This window comes from Podarcis bocagei (assembly GCF_964188305.1).
Source record: "Podarcis bocagei genome assembly, chromosome: 13".
Lineage (NCBI taxonomy): Eukaryota > Metazoa > Chordata > Lepidosauria > Squamata > Lacertidae > Podarcis > Podarcis bocagei.
This window is the reverse complement of record NC_138138.1, coordinates 29,914,610-29,942,473: the sequence shown is the minus strand read 5'-3', so window position 1 is coordinate 29,942,473 and position 27,864 is coordinate 29,914,610. Positions and strand designations below refer to the sequence as shown.

At 41.2% G+C, this 27,864-nt stretch overlaps 2 protein-coding genes across 3 annotated transcripts in view; one reads left to right on the top strand and one right to left on the bottom strand.

Annotated features, from left to right (window-relative positions):
• LOC308571672 (olfactory receptor 2AP1-like) overlaps window positions 1-27,864 on the top strand; it is a gene marked incomplete at both ends in the record, with an annotated part of 295,033 nt that overhangs the window by 190,251 nt on the left and 76,918 nt on the right. The gene's annotated exons all lie outside the window — the stretch shown is intronic.
• LOC308570472 (cytosolic phospholipase A2 gamma-like) lies at window positions 725-20,985 on the bottom strand. Of its 2 annotated transcripts, none has more exons than XM_081165335.1 (16): window positions 20,917-20,985; window positions 19,447-19,519; window positions 18,524-18,643; window positions 18,212-18,354; window positions 15,725-15,923; window positions 14,752-14,860; window positions 13,822-13,980; window positions 12,605-12,658; window positions 11,522-11,587; window positions 10,168-10,293; window positions 9,343-9,468; window positions 7,948-7,992; window positions 6,499-6,582; window positions 5,349-5,503; window positions 3,836-4,001; window positions 725-1,977 (listed from the first exon to the last, which is right to left on the bottom strand). In XM_081165335.1, the coding sequence occupies exons 2-16, from the start codon at window positions 19,468-19,470 to the stop codon at window positions 1,814-1,816; spliced, it is 1,740 nt and encodes a 579-aa protein (XP_081021461.1). In that variant the 5' UTR covers window positions 19,471-19,519; window positions 20,917-20,985; the 3' UTR covers window positions 725-1,813. The 2 variants fall into 2 exon arrangements, with proteins under 2 accessions (XP_081021461.1, XP_081021462.1); XM_081165336.1 differs by having other exon boundaries at window positions 18,524-18,640; window positions 20,917-20,932.

Below are 27,864 nucleotides of genomic sequence, written 5' to 3'. Positions count from 1 at the left end.
AAAAGTCTGGAACAAATTAATTTGTTTTGCATTACTTTCTATGGGAAAGCACGCCTTGGTTTTGGAATGCTTTTGGTTTTGGAACAGACTTCCGGAACAGATTAAGTTTGAGAACCAAGGCACCACTGCATTTTATTGCCGATATAAGGTAGGGTTGCCATACGTCCAAGAAATCCCAGACATGTCCTCTTTTGGGGGCGAACATGCCCATCCAGGAGGATTTTTACCATTTTAAGGAAATGTCTGGGGTTTGGGGAGGGGTTAGATTTCTGTGGGTGGGTGTGCATGTGGGTGGGTGGTTGGGGTTCAGGTATGGGCTCTAGTGTGGGCAGCATGGGCTCAGCAGAGAAGCTCATCATATTTTTTTGCAATTGCTGGAATAAAAGCGCAACAACTTCTTTTGTCTGGATTTTTGCCTCTGGAAATAAACCCTAATGTAAGCTTGGGATCACATAAGAAATGTGAGCATAAGTTGAAAGCTTGGTGTACAAACCTCTGACTTCCGCGCGGCTGGAATGTATTCTACCGAAAAAATACATGAGCCGCATCTATTGATCTGTCCACTTTTGTCTCTGTCTAGCTCTATCCACACATTCACACAGAGAGAGCTCCTAATACAAAAGTGTGGAAGAGGTGCAGCTCTTAGCCCTTTGGCAGCGTGGCCATACTACCAGCACTTGCCTTTCAAAACCTTGTACTTACCAATAAAATCTGACAACATATTAAAGAACATTTAGGTGCTATCTTTATTAGATTAATTACATTCTACATATGACATTCATTACAGTGATCTTATTTTGTTTCTTTGTTTTATTCATACTTTGACTGGATGTCTCATCTTTCAGAGAGGGCTTGTTTTCTTGAGAAGCTGTGTAGTCCAGTGAGATTGTTTTCCTTTGCAAAACTTCCCTTGTATATCACGTATTTATGATAGATTTAATTGGGGGTGGAAGAGCATGCATGTTGTCTGTAGGTTCAATCTCTGACAGTTCCAGGAAGGGCTGGGAGAGATCCTGGTCTGAAATCTTGGACAGCCAGTGTCAGTCAACACTGAGCAAAAATAGACCAATGATTTGACACAGAATTAGGCAGCTCCCTATGTGCTCTTCTCCAATAGAAATCAATGGGACAAGTTAACTGCAACTTCAGTGAGACTGAAGTAACTGAATCTGAATCTTGCCTTATACTTATCACTCTTAGTACTACACCATGTAGAAAGCTGTGTAATATACAGAATAATTAAAAGCACCTCATAAACAAAAAATAGGAGGGAGAGAGTTCCTTTGGACCATAGTCATTCTATTTAATCCATATACCACATTATCCAGAGAGTGTTATATCTACAATGATATGCAATATGAACTTGTTTCGTTGCCAGTATTATACATGTTATTTTTTATCATAATCATTGTTATACTTTTCATTATTAGTACTGTACCATCTAGACCAGGCATGATGAACCTGTGGCCCTCCAGATGTTGTTGGACTCCAACAACATCTCTGATCAGCCTCAGCTTGCATGACAAATGTTCAGATATGCTGGAAGTTGCGGTCCAAACAACATCTGGAGGGTCAAAGTTCCACATTCTTGAAGCAGAGAATCACCTATGTATGAACAGACAATGCTTGAAACACACATTCAAAAAGGAAATGAATTCTTCCTGAGCATATGTTTTATATTTAAAGCAGACATTACAGTTTTGCACCCAACCAATACCCAAAAGTGATTTTAAGTTCTCCAAACAAACAAAATCTCATGAGGAGAGCCAGCTCTTTGAGGCCCTTCACAAGTTAGAAGGCCTATAACATTTGATTAAGGCCTTTGAGGAGAACGCATAATATCCTTGATCTCACCCAGAATCTTTTGATGATTATTTGCTACATTCATCTTCGCCGCAGTGAGTAGCTTTTCAATTTCTTCATCCGAGTATTTCAACTTGAAGGTTTTAAACGTTGAAGCGTATTCTTCAATTTTACCTGAAAAACAGGCACATTGGAGGGTGACTATAAAGTAACCCATTACTGATGAGTTTAAGAATATTGCATTTATTGGAAAGAAAATTAATACAAAACAAGATAAAAGTAATATCTAGGATGTATGGAACCTTACTAGAATGGGAGGTGAAAGACGAACAAGTAAAGAAAGTGATGGTGAATTGGGCAATAGATATAGGTAAACGTATTCAATTAGCAGCATGGGAAAAATTATGGAAAGAGAACTGGAGATTCACGGCATGTGAGGAAATAAAAGAAAATTATTTAATGTTCTACAGATGGTATATAACACCTTACAAACTATCTAAAATGTATAGAACAAAATCAAAAATGTGTTGGAGGTGCAAACAAGCAGAGGGCACACTGCTGCATATGTGGTACACTTGTGATACAGTTAGAAGTTTTGGGGATATGGTTTATGAAGAGCTGAAGAAAATATTCAAACAAACCTTTAAAAAAACAGAAGCCTTTCTATTGGGAATATTGGAGTCAGATATTGAAAGGGAAAATAAGAGAATATTTCTTTGTGTGATAGCTGCAGCAAGAATTCTAATTGCCAAAAAATGGAAAAATGAGACAATCCCAATAAAAAAAAGAGTGGCAAGATACGTTATTTGAGTATTTAGAACTGGCTAAATTGACAGAGGCAATTAGAGATCAATCCAAACAAAAAATTCAGAAAGAATAAGGAAAATATAGTGAGTATCTGAAAAAGCAGTGCCCTCAAATTAGGTAATACCTGGACTTGTCTTGACTAATTTCCGCAAAACAAATTATGGTGTAAGAATGTAAGATAAAGAGAAAAATAGAGAAGAGGAATTGTGAAAGAAACAGTTGACTAACTATACAACCAGACCTGTGCTGAGGATGAAGGAAGTCTAATAGAAATTAATAAGGAGTGAATTAGTGATGTGTCTTTAACATCTGCTTTGCATCTGTAGTTGTAGTATCTTTTTGTTAGTTTGTTTTGTGAGTGTTATCTGTGTTGGTGCCAGTATAATAAATCAATAAAATAAATAAGGCAAAAAAGGAGAATATTGCATGTAAATTTACTTCCCCCTTGCACTTTTCTACAGAAAGAGGATCACAGCTAAACATTGAATTGCTCATTGAGCACACTGTAAGAGTTGCATTATGCAGGATTAGCAGCATTCCCTTGATCTCTAGCTTTTAAAACTCTGAGTTTGGTTGCACAGATGCATCTAATATTTATACACAGGGATATAAAGACATGCACTAGAGCATATAATGTCTCATGTAGTACAATGCCTCCTGTTTCACATACTATCATCGGTGATGTTGATTTCAAATTATTGATATCATATTGATAATATATTACCCAGAGGACAGGGTGGTTTACAAGGCCTGCTTTTACTCCATGAGTCTATGATAATTATATTTTTGTAGTATAGCTGAAAGAGGAAATGCTCTATTGTCCTTTTTAGAAAAATGAATGGACAGTCTATGGATATAATAGACTGAATAGAACAATGTGCAATCGGGTGGCTTGTGAATAGGGGCTTTGAGGTCTGTCCCTATTTTCAGTTGTGAAATGTTGGAATGTATGTGGCAGGGATGTTTAATGAGGCCCCAGTAGGATGTATCTGATATGAAGAAAGGAACCTTAAGGAAGGCAATGTTCACCAGTCAGGAAAAGGGGAAATATCTCAGAAAGAAAGGAAAAAAGGAAGATGAGTTTAAACATGAGGGTGAATGTGCTACCAGAGCAATTTAATGTTGGGAGGAAATGACCCACTCAGTTCTTACTTCTCAATCATTTTAATCTCTGATCATTAAAAACAAAAACAAAAACTCCAAATAAGCCCCATTCTCAAGTTACCTGGGCAGTTGACTCTGTTGAATAGTGGGAAATGCATGATAGTTAGGCCCTCTCCTTTGAAGATATAGCAATCCAACGGGTTGTCTTTCTCTTGCTGATCTTTCTCATCTATCTTGGGAAATTTGATTCCATTGACTTTGCAGTACTCTGCAGCTTTTGTGATGGTCTGTGCCAAAAGGAAGAAAAAACTATTTAATGCATTGACAAATCCACTTGGAAAAATAGCTGCCACTTTGCTTCCTGTGTTGCTTTTAGGGGCTCACAGGAACACAGGAAGCTGGCTTTTATCAAGTCAGATCAACAGTGCATCTAGCTCAGTATTGTCTTCACCTCTTGGCAATATCTAGGATTTAAGGCATGGAATCTTTCTCAGCTCTACCAGAAGATGCAAGGGGTTGTCCCTGGGGCCTTTTGCATGAAAAATGTTGTTCTGCCACTAAGCTTCTATATGTCTCTTTCCTAAACATCTTTTATTCTAACATTACCTCAGCAGCTTGAGAAGTGATGTAGCATTGCTCCCTCCTCCAATGCTCTGTTAACATCAGATTCTCAGTGTTGCATGCATTGATACTTGACAGCACAGGAGCATAATGGCTGCAGCAGGTGAAGGGGGGGTGAAGAATTGCACCAGAAACTGGTATTGGGTTGAATTAGGACACAAGTTTATTGATTACAGAAAAGAGTAGGTTTGGCTAAGGCATTGGGCATGTATCCTGCATCAGGCAGCCTGTCTGCTACCTGAAAGAAACCTGATGGGGTCAAACTTGTGCTGGGGAGTGACCCACAACATGGATTGGATGCTATGACCCCACACAGGCTGCCATTTATAGTGGTGCATTGGCCCATTGGTCCCCCAGTGGTCTCCCAGACAGTCAGCCCTCCTATACCCCTCTAACGGGGTACCCTGTGACTAAGGATCCAGCCCAATGCTTTATTTTCCACTTGATCTGTCAGCCATGAGGGCGGCCAACACCTGTCTGCCCCCTTAAATAGGCTGGGGGCAGGCTGCTTGCAGCCCCTAAGCTCCTGCCTTTGGTTGGCTATGAGAGCACTGCCCACCTTTACCTGAGTGCCCGATGTAGCTGGAGGTGGGCAGTGCCAGCCATCACCTCCTCCAACCACTAGAATATGGCAGTCTCCTGGACCCACCATGGCCATGCCATGCTGCAACAGCTGCCCACCCAGAGTCCCAGGTGAGCGGATATTCCCAAGCAGTGTCATCTATGGAAAACTGGGATAATGCTTGAGAAGAGGTTGTATCATAGTTATTTCACAGAGAGAGGGGGGTTTCTGACAACAATCGATTGGTCAGGAAATGAGTCAAAGTGTTGTATCCAACTAAGTTAAACTCAGAGTAGCCTCACTGAATTTAATGGTCCGAAGTTAGTCACATCCATTACAAGGTTTCACTTCATCATCTGAATTCCTGTTGCCATGAAAAATTAGAAAGGGAGACAAGACGTATTTTAGCCTTGTATGCCTATCTGTCTGCCCCTTTCATAAAATGAATTACCTCAAAAGGGTCCCCAGAACTGAAGTCAAAAGACAGGATCAGCTTCACATTTCTCTCAGGGTAGAGAATAAGCGGGTAAGCAGTATTTATTGCCAGGCCAGCATCAATCAGGGACACGACATCTTTCCCTTTTAGCGCTGGGACTTTAACATCGGCTAAGAACATAACATCACACAAAACTTCAGTGTAAATGTTTGAACCAACACAAACCTATTGGTGATTGATTATTAATAAAGCTCTGGAGAAAGATCAGTTGGGATGCAAATATGAGTAAAATAGCCCCAAGGCAACTCTGTTCCAGTGTGTTCCAAGGTGAAGCATACTGTTCCTGAGGATTTCCATTTTTTCCCCTTCTTAATTTGAAATATATCTAAAGCTGCCACATGCACCTCCAAGTTCTCCATTAATGGAAAATGCTAGTGGAAAAGAGAAGGTTTGGCTCTATGACTTGTTAGCTGAATCTACCAATTCAAGAATTACTTTACCAGGTCTCCGATTTTTTTACTTTAAATGAAAGATTTTATTTGGAAAGGAGTTGGAAGTAGTATTTTACTTTTAACTGCTGTTTGCTAGCTGACTCTCTTAGGAGCAGGAATGCATAACATAGGAAGCTGTCTCACAATGAGCCCCTCTAATAGGTGTGACCCATCCCCTTCTGCAGAGTGAGATAATTTGTCTTTGGGGGAAGGGACACAGCCATCACTACTTGATTCTTTCCATGAAAAGTCAACCAATAGTTGACCATCCCTAGTCCAAATCCTTGCCCCATCCCTAAACTTATCCCTATTTGACAGTATCCCCATGGCATGATGATGTGGCAGTCACAGTCCGAAACATGCAGTACAGTGGTAGCTCGGTTTTCGAGTGTCTCAGAAGTCAAACGTTTCGGCTTCCGAACACCGAAAACCCGGAAGTAAATGCTACAGTTTTTGAACGCTTTTCAGAAGTCGAACGTGCCACATGGCTTCCATATTGAGTTTTCCATATTGAGTAATTGCTTCCGGAAATGCATGCTTCAGTTTTCGAACGTTTTGGAAGTCAAACGGTCTTCCGGAATGATTTACATTCAAAAACTGAGATTCTGCTGTAAAATATAAAAACTTACAATTATAAGTAAACTATCATGAATGTGATTGCAAAACAATCTTACGGTCGTTGTGAAAGAAGTTATCGGTGCTTCCCCAAGTCCACTTCAGAATACATACATTGGTTTTGTGGATGAGCATGATCCAGTCTAAATTAAATGAGATTCAGAGCTAAGAATGCCACATAAATAAATAACAATACAATAGCGTGTGATAAGGCTTCCTGAAAACCAAACAAAAGCAGAACAAAACTATATAAACAAATAAAACTGAACAGTTCACACTGAAGCAAATAGTGCACAAAAGATTGGATAAACCATACACCTTTCAATTATTTTGGGAAATAATCTTTGAAGCCTTGGATCAGGTGATACAACCTGATCCGAGGCTAGCTTTATTAAATCTGAATCTAGATGACAATAAGAATTTATTCATTAAGGACCCTATTAATCATTGTTTGCAGCTAGAAATATAATTACACAACATTGCAAAGCAGCAAATAATTTAATTCCAGAGGCATGGTGGGACAGAATAAAGAACATATCCCTTATGGAGAAACTAACAAAGCACCTTAGAGTGTTCAGGAACACAAATACGAAATGTGATTTTGAAACTGTATGGTACTTATTATTGAATTCAATGGAAAGAGCAATGCTGCCCTCTCACCACCCATGGCTCACATTGGGACAATCTGCTAAAACAGAGAGTACATTCAATTCTAAGCTACTTACAAACTTCATATTTAACTATATAATTTACATTATATATCCATGGAATGTTTCTTGGGGGTGTGTGGAAGTTTATGAGGATTTCTTATTGTTCAGTTCCAATCTATCAGTTGGATAGATTCAGGCACTTCCATAGGGATGTTTCAGAGTACAGATGGCCATTGCTACTAACTGATAGCGTTCCTGATTTGTTAAGAGCCTTTGCAGTGCTCATCAGTACCAAGCCCATGCTGATATTCTTAATTCTACTTAGAGGTGCAAAGTTGAGAGACAGTTATTCTCCCAAAGGCACATAACAGAACCTTGCTAGCTCCAAAAGGTACTTTCTGCTCACATATGCACAGATGTGTGCTTTGTTCTAGAGAAGGGATGGGGAAATGCAGATATCATTGGACTGTGTCTCCCATTATTTCTGATAACTGGCAGTGCAGCTGATGAGATGCAGGATCTAACAACATTGGGAGGGTCACACATTCCGCATCCGTCTGCCAGAGCATTCTAAGAGGAAAAATGAAATTGAAGCAAAACATGTTGAAGAGTTTTGCACTTGCCCAATGTAAGCATGAAACAGAATCTCTTGTACAGTACTGCTTGTACTGGTGCTTGTGGAACACTGCTAGCAGCTGTTTTCTTTCTGTTCATAGTTCTTTGGGTTCAACTCAATGAGTCTAAAATGGGACTTTATTCAGGCATTAAAGATCCAAATCTAACTCTATGTCTATCCTCTAAATGGCACTGGCTACAGAGAATAAAAAGGCAATGCAAATAAAAAAGCAATTTACTTACTTTTAATGGCTTGAAAAGGGCTGATAGATATCACTTTTATAACTCCTGTTTTCGGAAGAAAAACAACCATTTGAGAACTACAGTGGTACTTCAGGTTACATGCGCTTCAGGTTACAGACTCCGCTAACCCAGAAATAGTACCTTGGTTTAAGAACTTTGCTTCAGGATGAGAACAGAAATCGTGCAGGGGCAGTGGGAGGCTCCATTAGCCAAAGTGGTGATTCAGGTTAAGAATAGTTTCAGGTTAAGAACAGACCTCCACAATGAATTAAGTTCTTAACCCAAGGTACCACTGTATAGACCATCTCAACAAGCAGCTTGAAGATACCGCAGGGAGATAAGACATATCTTAAGCTTCTTAAATTCCCATGGACGCATTTTTGGGGGGTGGGGGTGTTAGAAGAAAAGCAATATGGCTGTTAATTTCACCAATATATGCACTTTTCTGTGAATTTGACATGTTCAACTTTAATTGCAAAGTGAACTGAATTCCTCCTCCATCCCTACTCAAAAGTAAGTTCCATTTCATTGAAAGGGGCTCACTCTCTAAAAAGTTGAACATTGTCCCGTTCCTGCAACATTTGCTAGTTGGCTTAAAAATAAGCTGATCCATGTCCCTCTAAATAGGAAACTGTGTGGTTTATTGGAGAAAATCCAAATTACACCCACTTAACACCCCCAGCCCCACCTAGCTCCAAAATTGTGGTTGTCAGACAAGCATTGTAAAAGCTTACAAACATCCACCATCCTTGATTGCCAGTGATAAGTTTGTGTGACAGGAGAGGTCATCACATGGCTGGCAGAATGACACATTTCTGAGCCTTTGAATTGGCTCAGGGTTTCTCTGGGATTTTCAAAAATGAAACAATGTTCATGTGGAGTGGGAAGTTCACGTCTAAGCATAAGCAACAGGTGTTTCTACTCTCAACCCTAAAAGAGTGGTCCTGGGTTCCAGCCATTCTCTTCTATGAGGCCATTCCACTCCCCTTGTATTCCATTTCTCTTTTCAAACTGTTAACTGTACATTCTGCAGCTACTGAACATGCTCAGTATTCATCAGGCCTTGGGGGGGGGAGGATTCCCAACTAGTAGTTTTGTTAAAAATTAACAAAGTGTGTGTGTGTGTGCGCGCACACACACACACACACACAAATGTGCATGCTTGTATACATGTGTATTTTTTGCAAACTCCATACTGGTATCTCTCTCTTTCTTTTAAGTGGCTGTTATCTGGGTGCAATAGTGTTAGCACTTGTCACCTGAGTTTGCTCTTAGGATAATTCTTACACAAATAATAAAGTGAGCACCAGCATTTATTATATTACCAAAACCTGATTCCCTAACGTTGTAGCGAGTCACTGTTAGAAGGCAATATATGAGCACTATGGTACTTGCCTCCAAAATCATCATGCAAAGCTTCCCACAGTTTCAAACAGGCTTCCTCTTTTGCCTTTTCATCTGCTGTCGTCCAGGACTGACGCATCTCTTTGAGCGCCTTATAGCTTTTGCTGGTACTATGGACTTCACAGAAAATAGAGAGGCATGGTGAATAAAGGCAGGATGAAAAACTAAACAACAAAGGGGAAAGAATGGGTTATTTGCTTCCAATGGACAGCTACCTGTATTAAAATCTGCAATAACGTGTGTATATAGGTGTGTGTGTGTGTGTGTGTGTGTGTGTGTGTGTGTGTGTGTAAGATTCTATGATATAAGGACTGTGGAAGAATGGATGATCAAAACTTGGGAAATATATAAATATGATAATATTAATAACTCTTCTCAGAGTAAGAGAAGGAAGACAGCCTCATAATTGCTTTGTAGAAAAGTAGAGCATGCTCATAACATAATGGTGCAACAGAGTACAGGAAACCCAAGTTTAAGTATACTTTTAGGGATGTTGTAAGTCACTTACGGTAAGTAATGGTATATATTCTGTTTGGAAAGTAGCATTGTTGCTTTTCTTGCAATCTGTTTTTATTTAAGGCACACTTAGTTATAACATTAACATTTCTCTTCCCCACACTTTTTGTTGTAATTATATTTTGGCAAACTTGAATTTTGATGGACAATAATAATAAAGAAAATTAAAAAGTTAATGGGCATATCTAACAGATTCATTAATTCCAGACAGCTTACTCTGAACTAGTGCCCATCAATTTATTCACAAAGCACCATACTGCTTTCAAAAGGAAGAAAATACGTTGCTTAGAAATCACTTACCTTTCAGGAGGTTCTCTAAAAGGTCAAAAAATCCAGTTGCTGCTGCTGCTGAAGCATCTAATATAGACAGTTGCAACTCCAAAATATACTCATAAGCCTTGCAAAGAAAACTAAGTGCCTGGTACTCTTGAGAATGAAACACAACAGGAAAGTTGGTTACAAAGGCCGGCCTGCTCTCTATTTATTCCAAATGAGCTTTTTACAGTGCTCATTTCATTCAGATGTCCAGCAACTGCTATCCCTCCACCTCATAAACACAACAGAACTTTGTGGGGAATGGATGACCTCCTTTTCATTCTTTGCCTTTAACATTTCCTAAGATCTGCATAGGTCAATAAGATCCAGGACCAGCCCAATATATATTTCTCCCTTGGATAGAACAACAAATGACATGCAAAGCTGACAAAGTCAATTTGGCACCTGATGAACAAAAATCTCTCAAGCACCCCTTCTTGGGAGTAAGCCTATAATAAGCATAAATAACTAACAATTTTCTGGGGGGTTTTTTCATTACACCCAAAATCGCTCTGCTTAAAAGGGAGGACCACTCCTGAGGAGATCTCAAAGACAGATATACCGTATTTTTTGCACTATAAGACTCACTTTTTCCCTCCTAAAAAATAAGGGGAAATGTGTGTGCGTCTTATGGAGTGAATGCAGGCTGCACAGCTATCCCAAAAGCCAGAACAGCAAGAGGGATCGCTGCGCAGCGATCCCTCTTGCTGTTCTGGCTTCTGGGATTCAGAATATTTTTTTTCTTGTTTTCCTCCTCCAAAAACTAGGTGCGTCTTATGGTCTGGTGCGTCTTATAGAGCGAAAAATACGGTACTTTCCTGAACCCAAACTGTTGAGGCAGTTGCAAGCCACTACTCTAACCTGTGCTTAGCCTAAAGTTTCACAAAGATCTGCTTATACTGCTTGGTAACAGGGACTTTCTGGTGTGTACGGAAGAGAGAAGTGCAAGTTGTTCATAATCCGTGGGAAGCTTCCAAATTGTCTGAAGGCACAAGTCCATAGAACACCAGAAATCCCAGTAGAAGGTAATTGTAGGAATGAGTGTGGGTAAATAGGTATCTGTACAGGGATGTGAAAGAATGGGAGGAAAAGAAAGGAGATGGGTTAGAGAGAAACAAAAAGGTGCCCATTGTTGTCTCTCTGTGTTTCCTGGTTTGTTGCTCTCCCTCTGTGTGGTGAATGGGTGACAGAGGGAATAAGTGTGTCACCACCACCACCCATTTTACCCAAAGAGAATGTCATTCTTTGGCCCTCAAAATATGGTCCACCCCTGGTTTATGGCAATGACTTTCCTCATAAAGATGAGGAAAGAAAATTGATGGAAGGAAACGTGAGTTACCTGGATTCAATTCACGAGCTTTAAAATAAGCTTCTTTGTCCTTTTTTAGCAAATCCAGTAAAGCACCTTGAAAGACAAATTCCCACGTTAACACACAAGTAAGGCTTACTTTCTCATATGTACTGTATCATTGTTTCATTTAATATATTATTAAAATTCTACCCTCCTCCCAAAGGAGACCAGAGTAGCTTTACTACAAGACATCAGGGACTGGGCTGAGGAGCAGGAATGGTGGAGACCGCCTCCCCATCCTGACCCTTCCAGGGAGGAGGAAGACAGTATAGATTTACAAAAGGGGTTTGAGCTCAGAGGCAGATGAGGGGGAAAGCTGGGAAATCATGGGACAGCTGGAACAACACCCAGCTGACACATTGTCATTAGAAAGCATTCCAGACCTCCATCTCCCAGAACCCAGCGAGCCTCAAAAGTAGGTGCTTGGGAGGCATCTAGTGAAATAGATCTGCTAGTACGAGGACTTTTGGCTGTGCAAAGGAATTTCTGTCAACTCTTCTATCCCTGCATACTCCCTATGCCCCAATATATCTGTTCTGGTCAGTCCCCCAGCCCTCCAGAGTGCATTTGGAGAGGGAGCAGGGGAGGGAGCAAGCAGAAATCCTTATGCTAGTGGATCTATTTAGTTACATACCACCCTATGTTTATGTGTGCTGTTCAAGGAGAACAAATAGATTTTTGTGACTTCATGGCTAAGGTCTGAGTTTAGTACCTGGCAAATGCTGTTTCATCGTCAATGCATCTTTTAATTGCCTGACATGGGTTTTATTATAATTAATTAATTATCAATACCACCCTTCATCCAAGGATCATAGGGGCAGCTTACAATATTAAAAGGGTTTAAGCCTTCAGGAAAGCAATTTTTTGTCATGTGTTTTAAAGATTTTTGGACCATGAAGACTTTCCACAGCATGCATGCAACTTAAGAAGTGTTTTAAAGAATCATAGCACTATTGTTGTCTGTTTCTGTCTATAGCTCCTGAACAAGGAGCTCTTAACTCAGAAATGTGTTGAGTCACAATGAAGAATTTTGCTTCATTGAGCAACAGAAGCAAAAATGTAGCAACTTACCAAGGATTTCTTTCTTAATTTCTCGCTCGCTTGCAAGAGCACTTCCCCATAAACCTGAAAATCAGGAAGAGATGGCTTTTTAACAGTCTTTGGCAGTCCTTCCCCCCCCAAAAAAAATGTTTAGGGGTACTCTAATTTTCCTACTCATATTGAAATACTGCCGCTCAATGGGGCCAAACTTAGATTCGCAAAATTTTTAGGCATATGCGTACCCCAGCTTCCCCCCAGAAAAAAAGCACTGGTCTTTGGTGTACTATAAATGTCCAAACCTGTTGTTTAATGCTCATATAGCATTTAACTAGCCATGTTTGAAATGGCTCCATCCTTTGAAAGATTATAAAGATAACAATGCACACATCATAGTCTCCTTGGATATACATTTTCCCATCTTGTCTGCTCCAGGACATGTTGCTGCATGAACTCCTCTTATGTACCCCATAAACCTAGCATGTTTCAACACTACAGTGTTGTAAATATGCATGTTAAGGTTACAGTTCTAAACACAGTCCCTAGCAAGTTCCAGATGAACTCACTTCTGAGTAAGCATGGATAGAATTCCACTGCTAAACCTCTCAACTGATCACACACCCACTCTATTCTTTGATCTTGCAAAAAGAGAGGAAGGGCCATGGCACATGTTTTGCATGCAGACTATCCCAATTTCAATCCTTGCTGTCTCCAGGTAAAGCTGAGGGTGGAAAGACTCCTGTCTGAAATGTTGGCAAGCTGTAGCCAATCAGTATGAACCAGGGATGGGAAACCTCTGACCATCCAGATCATCACAGAAAGAACTCTCACTAGCCACGTCCAGCATAGGCAATGTTTGGGGATAATGGGAGTTGTAAGCCTGTGATGTCTGGGGCCCAGATTGCTAGAAGAGATAGTACTGAGCTGAAACAGCATGAAGCCAAATGGACTTGATGTGAAGTTGCTTCTTGTGCATCTTTAAAATGCCTTCAGAGCAGAGGAGGCTGGTCCATTAGAATGAATGGAGCACTGTCCATCAACCTCAAACTATACTCAACCTGCCCCCAGCTCCTTCTGTCTTGCCACCAATTGGGTGGTAGTCCTGACTGTCATTGGGTCTGGCTTCATTTACAGCTGGTGCCCCTGCCCTCCACCCCACCTGTTCTAGCCACCACTGGTTCAGAGGAGGTTATTCTACTTGGCATTCTGAGAACGACAGGCTTCAAATAAGCAAAACTAGGTTGGCAAACCTTGAAGGTAGGTAATATCTTTCTCCTTTTTCTTCTTGCTTAGTTCTCCATTTCTAAACAGACTCCCAAAGAGTTTGGTTTCAACATATCCTGCTGTACTGTGACCCCCACCTACGCCAGGAGCCCCTGCATCGTGTGGGGTAAATTCAAACCAGCTGCCTGGGAGGAAAGAAGATTAAAAAGAAAGTTAGAGAGAGAGAGATGAGAAGAAAATCCCAAAGTGCTAATGAGAACAGAATGCCCAGAAGACAAATGAATGGGAAACAAATCAGCAAAGAAAGAGCTGCCAAGAAATTCCATCTAAAGCAGAATGCAAAGCGATTTGGAAGGCCCTGTGCAGGGGAAACACTTGGAGGGATTTTGAAGTGAAGTTGAAAGGAAGTCAGCAATAACCATGAAATTCTTTTGGCAAGCAGGGACGTGCTAATATCCAATTGCTCAGATGAACTTGCTAATCTCTGTTTCAGTATCAGGGTGGGTAGTTTTACCCACAGAAATACACAGCAATCAGAGTGTAACCCTTGGGGCTGCAAAGTCGGCCCTCTCCCATGATGATGCTGGGGATTTTGGTAACGATTCTCAGTTTCCCCAGGGACAGCTCTTCAATGTAACCTCACAGACAAGGTCATCTTGATTGCTTTGCCCATGCTGGTATATTGAAGAGCTGCCCTCTGGAAAATTTGAATTGGTTTTGCTGCTAGTCTTGATTGATTGATTGATTTACTTCTTTATTTTGGCAGGGAGGGAGATGGATCAGCTCATTTTAAAATCAAATCTGATGTGGTCCTGGGTAAGCTGGCAGAGTTTTGGCACTCACTGGTAGCCAGCTGGCTAACACTGTAGGGGGAGGCATGTGGAGAAAGGCCTTAGTGAATGATACCAATGGATGGGAGAAAATAATAAGAGAAAATGATATCGTCATGTTATTACCTACGTGGTGTCCTTCGTATCTGTGCTTGTCCACAGCTGCATAGATGGGATAAGGATTTTTCCCATTCTCACATGATCTCTTCTGTTCAGTCAAGTTGCGTTCATCAAGCTGAAAAGACATGGGTTTAGTTAATTGACTCTACTACTCTACCTGTTCCCCAACTCTCAGGGTTTACTTGTGTGTAACATTCAGGGATGGGGGAGAAATTTAATTCAGTTTGCATTTGAAGACAAATTGATCAAATCTGCACTTTCTGAGTGCAAGTTGAGAACCAAACCACACACACAAAATTCACACTTGTCTGAATTTTGCAATGCACCTCTTCGATAACAAATGTTCACAAAAATGCATATATTAGGTAGAAGTGTGCATAAAAAGGAGTATATATAAGTGAAAATATCATGCAGAATGCATGGTATTAGGATGCATTGCTTGCAAAAATGCATGCATTAGTCAAAACTGCATACAAACGTGTGTTTATTAGGAGAAATCTGCATTAAAATGCTGAATAATTTTTATAAGGTTACTGGCCACTCTGAGTAGAGAGTGAATCCACATGGTTCTAGATTAAGAAACTATAATGACACTGCTTGCCACATAGGGAAGTGGTGAGTGGTTCCTGACACCAACCCACACTTGACTCACATTCTTTCTTCCCAGGGCTGCACCAGATCATGGTTGGCCAACTTGCAGGCAAAATCTCTTCTTCAAACCCTTCCTGTCTAGCTCCAGACAACACCTTACCACATAATAATCCAGAGATGAAAACAAAATTACCTACCTAATTTTAGTGCTTCTGAATATATGAATGCATTTATATGTTTCATATGATATATAAGAGATAATGGTAGGGCCTTGAGGGGAAAAATACTGTCCTGGTCACTTTTGGTAACTGCTAACTTTCTTTATATTCTTGTTCAGTTTAGGTCTCGTGTGGTTTTTAAAAAACCTTTTAAAAAAATCTCCACCTACCTCCTTTAGCATTTTATACACAATAAAATAGGACCAGAAATCAGTCAAGGAGTAATGTTCATCTTTTGAGGCCTCCAATGCAGCTTCTGTTGCCCTCTTCAAATCCCATTTGCCATTTACAAGTGTTTCCTTCTGAAGTTTTTCCAAGGCCTCTATTTTTTCAGCCCAGTCTTCATTTTTGTAGAGAGCTGACATGCACCTTTTCATGGAACAATATAAACATTATGATGAGTTTGTGGAGGGGATGTAGGCGGTATATCTCTGGGCCCTGTCTAATTCCTGGATCCAGCATGGATTCAATTCCATGGACTAGGTAGGCTATCTTCCTGGTGAGGTAATGGCCCTCTAAGTATGAGCCATTAAGATAACAAAAAAGTGGCTCTGGGTCAGATAACAAATGGGTGGGGGCCCCTTCCTCAACCCGCTGGTGGGTTGAAAGATAAAGGCAAAGTTGAGACTTGAGTGATGTGCGCTAGAAGCCTGGCAGCTGGGAGAGATAGACCCATGCCTGATTTCTGTTGGAATAGAAGGCTGCAGCTATGGGAGAAGCAAGACCCTTTTGGGGATGTCAATGCTGTAAACCCCTCCATTGTGAGGGATGGCTATATATGTGTGTGTAAATAAACCACATATCCTAAAGACACCACAGTTTCGACTGCACCTCATTCCAAAGGAAACACAAACCCTGAATAATAAGCTTCTGGAATCCCTGGGATTTTGTACCTCTCAGAGATTGGATTGACATGCAACAATATGATTGAAACAATGGGAAGGAGCAATGGAATTCGGACACAATCCTATTTTGAAATATATATAAGGTAAAGGGACCCCTGACCATTAGGCCCAGTCGTGGCCGACTCTGGGGTTGCAGCGCTCATCTCGCTTTATTGGCCGAGGGAGCCGGCGTACAGCTTCCGGGTCATGTGGCCAGCATGACTAAGCCGCTTCTGGAGAACCACAGCAGCGCACGGAAGCACCATTTACCTTCCCACCGGAGCGGTACCTATTTATCTACTTGCACTTTGACGTGCTTTCGAACTGCTAGGTTGGCAGGAGCAGGGACCGAGCAACAGGAGCTCACCCTGTCACAGGGATTCGAACCACTGACCTTCTGATCGGCAAGTCCTAGGCTCTGTGGTTTAACCCACAGCACCACCCGTGTCTATCTGTCTGTCTGTCTGTCTAGCTATCTATCTATCTATATAAAATTGTCCAGCACTCTAAGGTGCTACTGGGCATTTTTTTTTATTATTATATATATTTTGACTGTGTCAGACCAACACGACTACCTACTAATTTTGAAAATACTCGAAAGACTAGCAAATGAAGAATGTTCTCTCCAGGTCAGAAGCCTTAACAACTCTCTTCCTTTTTAGTTTCAGCTTGGAGTTTACATGCAACTAGACATACATTTGAATGAACTTTCATGAGTGATAAAAGAAGTTACATTGCAATCAGCTGGGATTAAAAATTCCAAGTATATAGTGTTCATTCATATGTGATAAAGAGTAAGTGTACAATATAGTAACAGTTGAAGAGTCCTTAAGTTCCTTTGGTCCCACACAGTCAATAAAACCATATATCATGGCAACTGGCCCTAGCTCCAGCCTCCATGTATCCAGCTCTACTGACATAAAGCCCATTCTGTTCAGTGTGCAGAAGTCAGACATCAGAGTCAATGCATGTGATCACACTCCTCTCCATTCACTGACAAGACATACAGTGGTACCTTGGTTTACAACCATAATCTGTTCTGGAGGTCCATTCATAAACCAAAACAGGTCGTAACCCAAGGCACACTTTTGCCAATGGGGCCAAAAAAGTTGTTCGTAATCCAAAAAAACCCCAGCTCATAATCCAAAAAAGTTCACAAACTAGGACGCACACTTCCGGGTTTGAATTGGTCGTAATCCAAAATGGTCGTAAACTAGGCTGTTCACAAACCAAGGTACCACTGTATGCACCAGAGCATGAGAAAAGGTATTCTTTGGTGTAATAATTGCTTACCAATGTGACATCCTTATTATTTCTCTATGTTGCAGGATGTTTCTGTAAAATGACTCTCTATATGCCAGGATAGTGAAAACTATTTTTTTCACTATGCCAACACCACCCACTCTTTCTTGTGGGGAAGTGTGTGTGCCCTTTGTCTTGCACAAATGATTTGTGAAGACTATATATTTTGCATTTCCAAGATCCTTTGCCCATTAATAGAGCCTAAAATGAGACTGTGTTGTGGGGTAGCTGTCTTTTCTGTAATTTAACATGTGAATTACAACCTCTTGTCATTACCAACTGAGCCCGGTGAAAAATGTAGCTTTGTTAGGCATGTTGCTTTTGCCTTGCTGCCATGGGCTGAGTTTGATCTTGTAAATGCTGATGGCACAGAGATTTTTATCAGTTGTGATAAGGTGTTGCTGCCAGAGATTGCAGCTTCTACCACATGCCACAGCTTGCTTTTCTCATTAACCATTTACATTCACTTACCAGGTTGAACCTGATACCCCAACCAAGTACATAATACAGTCCAGGAGATCATATTTCTTCAGCTCCGTCAATGTCCCATAAAGGGCAATCATGGCCCTCAGTCCTCCTCCTGACCCCAGGACAGCAATATTTGGGGTTTTGTCCTGGTGGAAGAAAAGGGAGGGGACTTAACAAATCTCTGTTTAATCAAGGAATGAAAAAATAAAGTGTGTGTTTTCAATACCCAAAGCATACTTGTTTTACACAGCCCGATGAAGCTTCTGTTTGATCATTATAATTAATTGTTATTACTAAAAATAAATGAAACCCTACCACATCATGTGGAATCCCAAGCTTGGCAAGGCATTTCTTCACCGTTTCTTTTCTAGAAGCAACAGCTGCTTGTTCACCCTGTGTGAGGGTTTGAATGATCCGGACTTCAGATTTTTCCTGCTGAGAAATGAAATGGGGGGGGGAGGAGGTTTCTCATGCTAGGAAAATGCAATGACGCCATCTTTTGACTATGAAAACCAAACCATCACTTGGGGAAATTGTTTCAGTGGCTCTAGTTTCTCAGGCCAGTATAACGGTCTCATCAGTGGATTAAGTCAAACCAAACTGGGCTAGTTCAGATACATCAGTTGGCCTTGTGTTAGTGAGCTGCCGTCTTGTACATTCCCTGCACTTCCTCCTTCCTTCCAATGGTCCAATTCAGAACTTTATACTTAATTGGTCCATTGGACTATCTAGTTTCAGCATTGTCTCCACTGATGGCCAGTTGCAGACAGGAAAGTTTCACAGCCCTACCTGGAGACCCTAGAGATTGAAGCTGGGAGCTACTGCATACAATACAGATGGTCAACCACTGAACTATGTCCCTTCCCCCAAGTGACAAGATAACCTCCCTGGAATTGAAATCTTAATCCATTGGACCAGATAGCAGAGTTTTGTTTTTTCTTGCATTATTAAAAGAGGGAGAGAGAATCTGGCTTCCCTCTCTTCAGCCTTCAAGCTTCTCAATACATCATTCTGCATTATATCTAAATGGACCCACCCTTTCTTAGATAATCTGAGATGCTTTGGTCCTAACTTCCCCTTGCCATGTTTGAGGCATAGCAAAGAAAAGTACAGAAGAACCCATTATTGCTTGTAGCTTAGCATGCATTAGAATTAGAGGACTGTTACTGAGTAGAACTTATTTTCGCTTGGAGCAGAAACCATCAGGCACTGTTGATTGTAAGGTAGATATCGCTTACCGTCCTAGGTGGAAAGATGTTCATCTCCTCTTCTTTACTGATGCTCAAAATGAGGAAGCAATAGCAGGGGGTCCTGAATACAGTGAGAACAAAAGCACCTCTTGTTTCCTGTTGCTTATGCTTTTCTCCAGTTACTTTAGAGCAACTTGGTGAGACAAGAGGAAACCGTTCAGTCACTCATCTCCTGTTACTAAATAGCACTGGATGCCAAATGGGCAGGAAGGAACCTGCTGCTGGGTTATAAGTTGGGCTGGGCTGAATGTTCAGTCTAGCCCAATTTAAGAGATTTTAGGAGTGGGTGTGGGTGAAAACCCTTCTGAAGATCAGGAGGGAGGGCAATGTTCAGGTGGGTTGGCACTTTTGGGTGTGGAAATTTACTGGCTTTTTATGAGGTGGCAATGTTCACATTTATCTTTCCTTCTCCAGAGCAGATAGTGAGACAAATAGCACCTTTTCAAAGCCTATAGCAACAGAGCTGTCAAATTTCACATAAAACTGGCTTGTCCTTGCTTTTAATGTTTATGTACGGTAAATAGAAGTGACGAAAGAAGACCCCTCATCACTTCACAAAAACCCAGTAAAGAACACTCCCTCCCCCCACAAATATCATCTGAATCCCACCTTCAAAGTTGTTCCCTTCAAGGGAGACTGAGGGCACTTCCCCATGGCATCTTATTGTGGATTCAAATTATTTATTAGTTAATTTCTCCCAGCATCCACACACAATCATCCTCATCAAAATACAATGCCATTTCCCCCTCTCCATTTAATCCATATTTACTGTTGCTGTGAGTTTTTATTCATTCAGTTACTGGATTTTTCATTGAAACAATAAATGTAAATTAAATGCGGAAATAATATGGGGTAGCATTTTTGGCAATAGTATAATGTAGACACTTTACAAGCTTTCCATGCAAAAGCAGCATTGAGTCCACAATAAACTGCTGTATGGAATTCCCCTGAGACTCTAGAAAAGGAAGAGAGCTTCATCCTGGCAGTTATGGTAAGATCCCTTAAGCATTTCTTGGCTTTCAAATCTCACAACTACATGGCTTAATGCACTGTTCAAAAACTTCAGCTGGTGAAGAGATCCCAATTTGGCTTGGCAGGCTGTCTGAAGAACAGTCTAGGGTTCAAGGTACAGGCTTATATGATGGAGGAGTTTGGAGCAGAGAGTTTAATTTGTGGCAGCCTCACCCCAGAACCTCTCTATCACCAGGAGAATATCCCCAGAATTTGCTAAATATTAACTTCTTTCAGAGGATGTGCAGGATTCCTTATTTCACCAATACAAATTCCAACATAAAACACTGGGAGGTGGAGCTGTAGAAACACTGATATTCTGAATCCTCTTCTTAAAAAGGGGGGGTACTACTTTACAGAGGTATGGAAGGTTGGGTCAGAACTAGAAAGGACTGCTAACTGTGAAGAGTGGAGACAAGAAAGAGAGCAAGTTGAAATGTAACTTACCCAGCCACAGAAAACTTCAACCACCCACAGAGGATTCTGTCAGTTGTGTCTCCTGGAGGGCTTAAAACCAAGGAAATTTAATAGAGGGCGGGGACACAGAAGTTGGCAAGAAAAAGTTAAGTCCCTGTCACAAGGGCAATCATGGGGTAAACTCTACCAAGGCAATTGATCACCACTCCTGTTGTGCACTGGTGTCAAGCATATATGCTGCTGTAATGTTATGAACATATATTTTTGCTATGGGAGAGGTTTTACAGCCACCAGAGTTTTTTTCAGCTATGCCAAAAAAATACCCACCCCACAATCAATTCAACCCTTCCTGGTGGATAAATACAAACTTTCCCTCAGAAATAAATACAAAAGAAAGGTATATGTCTTGGGCTGCTACATTGCTTATTAACTTGGTAGAATAGAATTGAGGAACCTTTTTAGCTCAAGGTCCACATTATCTCATGAACAACCTTCTGAGGTTTACGTATCGGTAGGCTTGAGGTGATGAATGTGCCCCTTAGCTTTGTACAATGGGCTTATTCAGCCTCACAAGAATTGGAGGTTTCCAAATGTAAGCTTAATGGTCATTGGGTAATAGGGTGGATATTAACCAGATAAATGACAGGGAGCAGAGGCAGGAGTAAAGTAGAACTGGCCCTCCCATTGATTATACAGCAGGAGGCTTCCTGCCACCTTAGGTGGCAGATGTTGAGGTGCAGGGGGCAGTGGGGAGGTAAGCTGATGAAGGATAGGCCTGTGTGTGTCTTATGTCCTGCTTTGTGCACCCAAAACTAGCCTGCTGCCTTCAGTTGTGGTAGACCATTGTCAGGGGCGTCTTGCCCATAAAGGCAAGTGGCGCATTGTGCCAGGGCGCCAAGTTCTGAAGTGCGCCAGGGAAGAGGCAGAGGCTGGATGCAGCACCTCCCAGCATCATCTCACTGCCTTCACCTGCCTCTGCCATGCTGCGCCAAAGCAGCGCCATGCCCAGAGCCTCTACCTGCCGTGGCCACTGCGGCACGGGCACCAGGGAAGAGGTGGAGGCTGGGCGCAGCAGTGCCTCCCGGCATCAGCTTGCTGCCCTCGCCTGCCTCGCTGACACAGTGCTGTGCCTGGAGCCTCCGCCTCTTCCCCACCAGAGAAGCTGCCCTCCAACAGGTGCCCACCTCCTTCACTTCTGCAAAGCTGCCAGCAGCACTGTAAAAAGGTTGCCAAAGCCACTTCCAACCTCGGGAGGAGGTGGTGTTGCTGGCTTCCTGCTCCCAACACTCTCACAGAGGCTGGCTCCCAGCCTCGCGCGATCTGGGGAATCCTCTGCCACGTCATCCCCCTGGCCAGCCAATCGGCTGGTTCAGGGTGTGTGGCTTGCCACATTTAAGACAAGTGCGGCAGAGGAGCTCCCTCTTTGCCGCCGATCAGCTGAGGAATTTTGCAACGCGGTTGGCGCTTCTCGCTTCTGTCTTGTGTTTTTGTCTTAGGTATTTTGCGGTTGGTTCAGCTGAGTGGAACCTCATGGAAGCCTTGGTCTATTCTACAGTTGTGTCGCTCGTCTGCAGCTTTAAAACTATCGGAGATCAGCTGAGGGGTGCAAGGAGTGCAGTTAGTGTGTCGGCAAGGGAGCGGGAGAAGGGAAACCCACCCGTTGCCTCCTTAGGAGTTTGGCTATTGGGCTATTGCGTTAAGCCACCTCCCCCTCTCCAAGATTTTCTCCCACATGGGGATCTTTCGCATACCCCCCAACCGTTTTCCCCGACTTTTTGGCAACTCTGGGAAATGGGGGGGCAGAGGGATCTTTGCACCACGGTGCCTGATATACTTAAGACAGACCTGACCATTGTAATGGGCTGGCTAGATGCAGAGGAGTGGTGGGAGGCACTAGTTGGAGAACCCCACAAGGGATTCTTCACCCCAAATGAAGAAGGTTCAGATTGGTGGTGGGACGATGATGTGGTCAGATGGAGAAGATTAAGCACACTGGGAAAAGGTGTTGGCAACTGAAGAGGTAACAGGATTTAGTGGGCAGGAAGAGTCTGTGGCAGAGAGCAGTCAAGAACCAAAGGCAGAAGAGGAGGATTGAGAGGACAAGAGGCAGCAGTGAATTAGGCTAGTGAGGAAGCCAGGCTGTCTCCCCATCCTGCGATGGGCTGCTACCCTCCTCCCTGGTCTTCTAGAACATGAAGAGGTATGAAGAGGGCAGAGCAATGATAAGCAAATTGAAGGAACCTCAGACTGATTTGGAAGGAACCAGGGGACTTTCACTCCTCACAACTGCCTAATTCAGGAAAGATCTGCTGGGAAGAATTGCTCTGCTCACTAGGCCTAGTCTCCTGAGCTGTTTTCTTTCTTTGAATAAAGGGAGTTAACTTCACTAATACCAGATAGGTAGCCGTGTTGGTCTGCCATAGTCAAAATAAAAAAATTCCTTCCAGTAGCACCTTAAAGACCAACTAAGTTAGTTCTTGGTATGAGCTTTCGTGTGCATGCACACTTCTTCTTCAGGTATCTGAAGAAGTGTGCATGCACACGAAAGCTCATACCAAGAACTAACTTAGTTGGTCTTTAAGGTGCTACTGGAAGGAATTTTTTTTATTTTCACTAATACCGTTATTGCTGACCTGTTCCTGATACCCACCCAGTGAAGCATGCTATTCCATTGCTGTTGAGATAAGCTTCAACTGCCAACCCAGACAGCTTTTGTATGTGGATTGTGTGTCTGTCAATGCAGAATAATGTTAAGTTGCCATACTAAATAGATACCAAGGCTGGTGTGGCTTAAAATAAATGGCATAACTGAAAGCCTAAGGGTTAACAAAAAGTGGATCTGAATGAACGATTCAGCAAAAGTAGATGTCAGAGAGACAAACAGCTCTGTGTTTACAAAGATTTAACTGTTCTGTTGATGCATGATTTGTCACAGGACCATGCAAAAATGTATTTAGAAGGGTTTTGCCCCTATGGTTCCTGGCAGGGCTACTCTCTGCGACACACACACCACTTTTAGGAGATGATTTGTTCAAACCAGGGGTAGCCAACCTAGTGCTCTCCAGATGTTTTTGAATACAATTTAGCCCTCGAACTAAGAATCCCCCAGGTAGAGAGGGGACATTCTTTTCTGAAGCCCAAAAGACTTGGACAAGGATTGACCAAATCTGGATAACCAGAGGAATGGCTCCTAAGATCCAAAAAGTAGAAATTTGCCCAAAAACTTGCTCCAACCATAATCCTGTGAAAATGGAAATGAAACCAACATTGACTGGTTCCTTCAGATGGAGGATGAACGACGCCTTGTTTAGAGATCCAGAAATCACCAAGAAGGCCCAAAAAATTATAAAAGACTATTTTGAGATAAATTTGAAGACCACAGTGGAAAAAAGAACAATCTGGGACGCAAGCAAAGCCGTAATGAGACGGTTTTTGATTCAGCAAAATGCAATAAAAAGGAGAACCCAAAATGAGAAAAAAGAGAAGATTTTGGAGAAAATAAGAGAAGGAGAGAAAAAACTTAGAGCTAAACCAAAATCACAAGAGATTTTGAGAGAAATTAAGTTATATCAAGTACAATATATGAAAATGATAAACCAGGACATTGAATGGAAAGTTAAACAGATGAGACAAAAGACCTTCGAATCAGCTAATAAATGTGGAAAGCTGTTATCATGGCAGCTGAAGAAGAGACAAAAACTAAACACGGTTACTAATCTTGAAGTGGATGGAAAGAACATTCAGAATCCACAGGAGATTAGAAGCTGCTTCCAGAGATACTTTAAACAACTTTATACACAACGGCCGCAGACTGAGTCGAAAATTGATCAATTTCTGAAAACTAATGGATTACAAAAAAATTCTCAAGAAAACAAAGTATTATTGAATTGCAAAATAACTGAACAAGAGGTGGAAGGCGCGATTCAGAATATGCAACTGGGCAAATCTCCAGGGCCTGATGGATTAACCTCCAAGTATTACAGAACTTTGAAGGACTATTTAATTCAACCATTAAAGGAGGTTTGCAATGAAATTATGGAGGGGGGAAAGGCGCCGGAGACGTGGAAAGAAGCTTATATCACACTTATACCGAAAACTGAGTCTGAAAAGACACAACTTAAGAACTATCGCCCCATATCCCTACTTAATGTGGATTACAAAATCTTTACAGTTACAGATGGGTAGCCGTGTTGGTCTGCCATAGTCCAAATAAAAAAATTCCTTCCTGTAGCACCTTAAAGACCAACTAAGTTAGTTCTTGGTATAAGCTTTCGTGTGCATGCACACTTCTTCAGATACACAGTTGTATCTGAAGAAGTGTGCATGCACACGAAAGCTTATACCAAGAACTAACTTAGTTGGTCTTTAAAATCTTTACAGATATCTTGGCTAGAAGACTGAAAAAAGTCTTGGCAGAGGTGATACATAAAGACCAGGCCGGCTTTCTCCCTGGAAGACACCTATCGGACAATACGAGGAATATAAATAACATTTTAGAAAAGCTGCAGGTGAACATTAACACAAAAGCTGTCTTGATTTTCGTAGATGCGGAGAAAGCCTTTGACAACATTTCCTGGAGTTTTATGAAGAAAAATCTTCAGGGGATGGGGGTTGGACAAAACTTTGAAAATGGTATAGGTGCGATATATTCTGAACAAAAAGCTAAATTGATAGTAAACAATATGGTTACAGAAGAGTTTAAAATAGAGAAAGGGACACAACAAGGTTGCCCAATTTCCCCATTGCTTTTCATTTCGGTCCTGGAGGTTTTGCTAAATATGATTAGAAGGGACCATTTGATTCAAGGTATCCAGGTTGGAGTTAAACAATACAAACTTAAAGCTTTTGCAGATGATCTTGTTATGACATTACAGGAGCCGATATCTAGCACTAAGAGGGCCCTAGAAGTAATCCAGGATTTTGGTCAAGTGGCAGGCTTTAAATTGAACAAATTGAAAACTAAGGTTTTGGAGAAAAATTTGACGCCGATAGAGAAAGAGAGGTTTCAGAAAGAGACAGACTTAACATTAGTAAAGAAGGTAAAATGCCTGCGGGTGAATATGACATCCAAGAATGTGAACCTATTTAAAGACAACTATGAGAAATGCTGGTCAGAGGTGAAAAAAGATCTAGAAGTTTGGACGAATCTGAAGCTTTCCCTGCTGGGTCGAATTGCTGTTATTAAGATGAATGTTTTGCCGAGAATGTTATTCTTATTTCAATCATTGCAAATTATTGATAAGATGGACTGTTTCAAGAAGTGGCAAAGAGATATATCTAGATTTGTCTGGCAGGGCAAAAAGCCCAGAATAAAATTTAAGATCCTTACTGATGCTAAAGACAGAGGGGGGTTTGCCCTGCCAGACTTAAAACTTTATTATGAGTCAGCAGCTTTTTGCTGGCTGAAGGAATGGCTACTTCTTGAGAATACAGATGTTTTGGATCTTGAAGGGTATGATAACATATTTGGATGGCATGCATATTTATGGTATGGCAAGGTAAAAGCACATAAGGCATTTAAAAACCATATTGTCAGGAAAGCATTGTTTAATGTCTGGACAAGGTACAAAGATTTTCTGAAGAGTAAAACCCCAAGGTGGCTATCACCTATGGAAGCGAAAGCTTTGAAAAAGCTCAACATGGAGGCTAAATGGCCAAAATATTGGGAAATTTTAGAACAGGAAGGTGACAAACTGAAATTGCAGAGCTATGACAAACTTAAAGAGAAGGTGCGAGACTGGTTACATTATTTTCAAATAAGAGAGGTTTATAACTTGGATAAAAAAATTGGTTTCCAGGTGGAAAAATCAAAGTTAGAAACAGAATTGTTAGAAACCAATGCTAAGATACTTTCAAGAATGTATAATCTGCTGTTGAAATGGAATACTGAGGAAGAAACAGTAAAATCTGCAATGATAAAATGGGCACAAGATATGGGATATAATATTATGTTTGCTGACTGGGAGAAGTTGTGGACCACCGGGATTAAATTCACGGCATGTAATGCCCTAAGAGAAAATATTATGAAAATGATGTACAGGTGGTACATGACTCCAGTCAAGCTTGCAAAAATATATCACTTGCCCGATAACAAATGTTGGAAATGTAAAGAAATTGAAGGTACATTTTTCCACCTTTGGTGGACGTGCCCAAGGATCAAGGCTTTCTGGGAAATGATATATAATGAACTGAAAAAGGTATTTAAATATACTTTCCCGAAGAAACCAGAGGCCTTTCTCCTGGGCATAGTTGGCCAATCGGTGTTAAAGAAGGATAGAACTTTTTTTATGTATGCTACAGCAGCAGCAAGAATTCTCATCGCAAAGCATTGGAAGACACAAGACCTACCCACCTTGGAAGAATGGCAGATGCAACTAATAGACTATGGAGATGGCGGAAATGACTGGCAGAATCCAAGACCAGGGAGAAGAGTTGGTGGAAGAAGATTGGAGGAAATTTAAAACTTATTTGCAGAAATATTGTAAAATTTTTGAATGCTGAAGGGGTTCTAGCAACAAGGTAAAATGTAAGATGGGATTAATAATAGATAAACTAATAGGACATGAATTTGCTGAACCAATTTCTAAAAGGGATACAAAAATGGGAGACATGAGGAAGTCAGGAAAATAAGTTAACTAAAGATGAGAAATTAAGAAAGAGGGAATTTTTGTTTTTCTTTTATATGTGTTTTTTCTTTTTCTTTTTTGTGTTTAATGTCTGTATTTTTGTATTTTGTAATTTTGTATCTTTTTCGTTTTTTGTATCTTTCTAAACTTTTTTATTGATAAAACCTAATAAAATTTTATATAAAAAAAAGAATACAATTTAGCCCTCGCCAGAATGGCCAATGATCAGGGACGATGGAGGGCACCTTATTGGCCACCCTGGTCTATGCAGAAACACCTCTGAGATAGGTGCTTAGCAAAACACATTACATGAAGCCATGATATGCATATTTATCTCAGACTCTTGGATGCT

What these genes read in the sequence shown, in the direction of transcription:
- LOC308570472 (XM_081165335.1), bottom strand. Translation starts at nt 19,470, where the DNA reads ATGAACATCTTTCCACCTAGGACG. An exon ending in ACATCTTTCCACCTAGGACG is followed by an intron (nt 18,644 to 19,446) that starts GTAAGCGATATC and finishes TTCATTTCTCAG; the next exon opens with CAGGAAAAATCTGAAGTCCG. An exon ending in CAACAGAGTCAACTGCCCAG is followed by an intron (nt 1,978 to 3,835) that starts GTAACTTGAGAA and finishes CCTGTTTTTCAG; the next exon opens with GTAAAATTGAAGAATACGCT.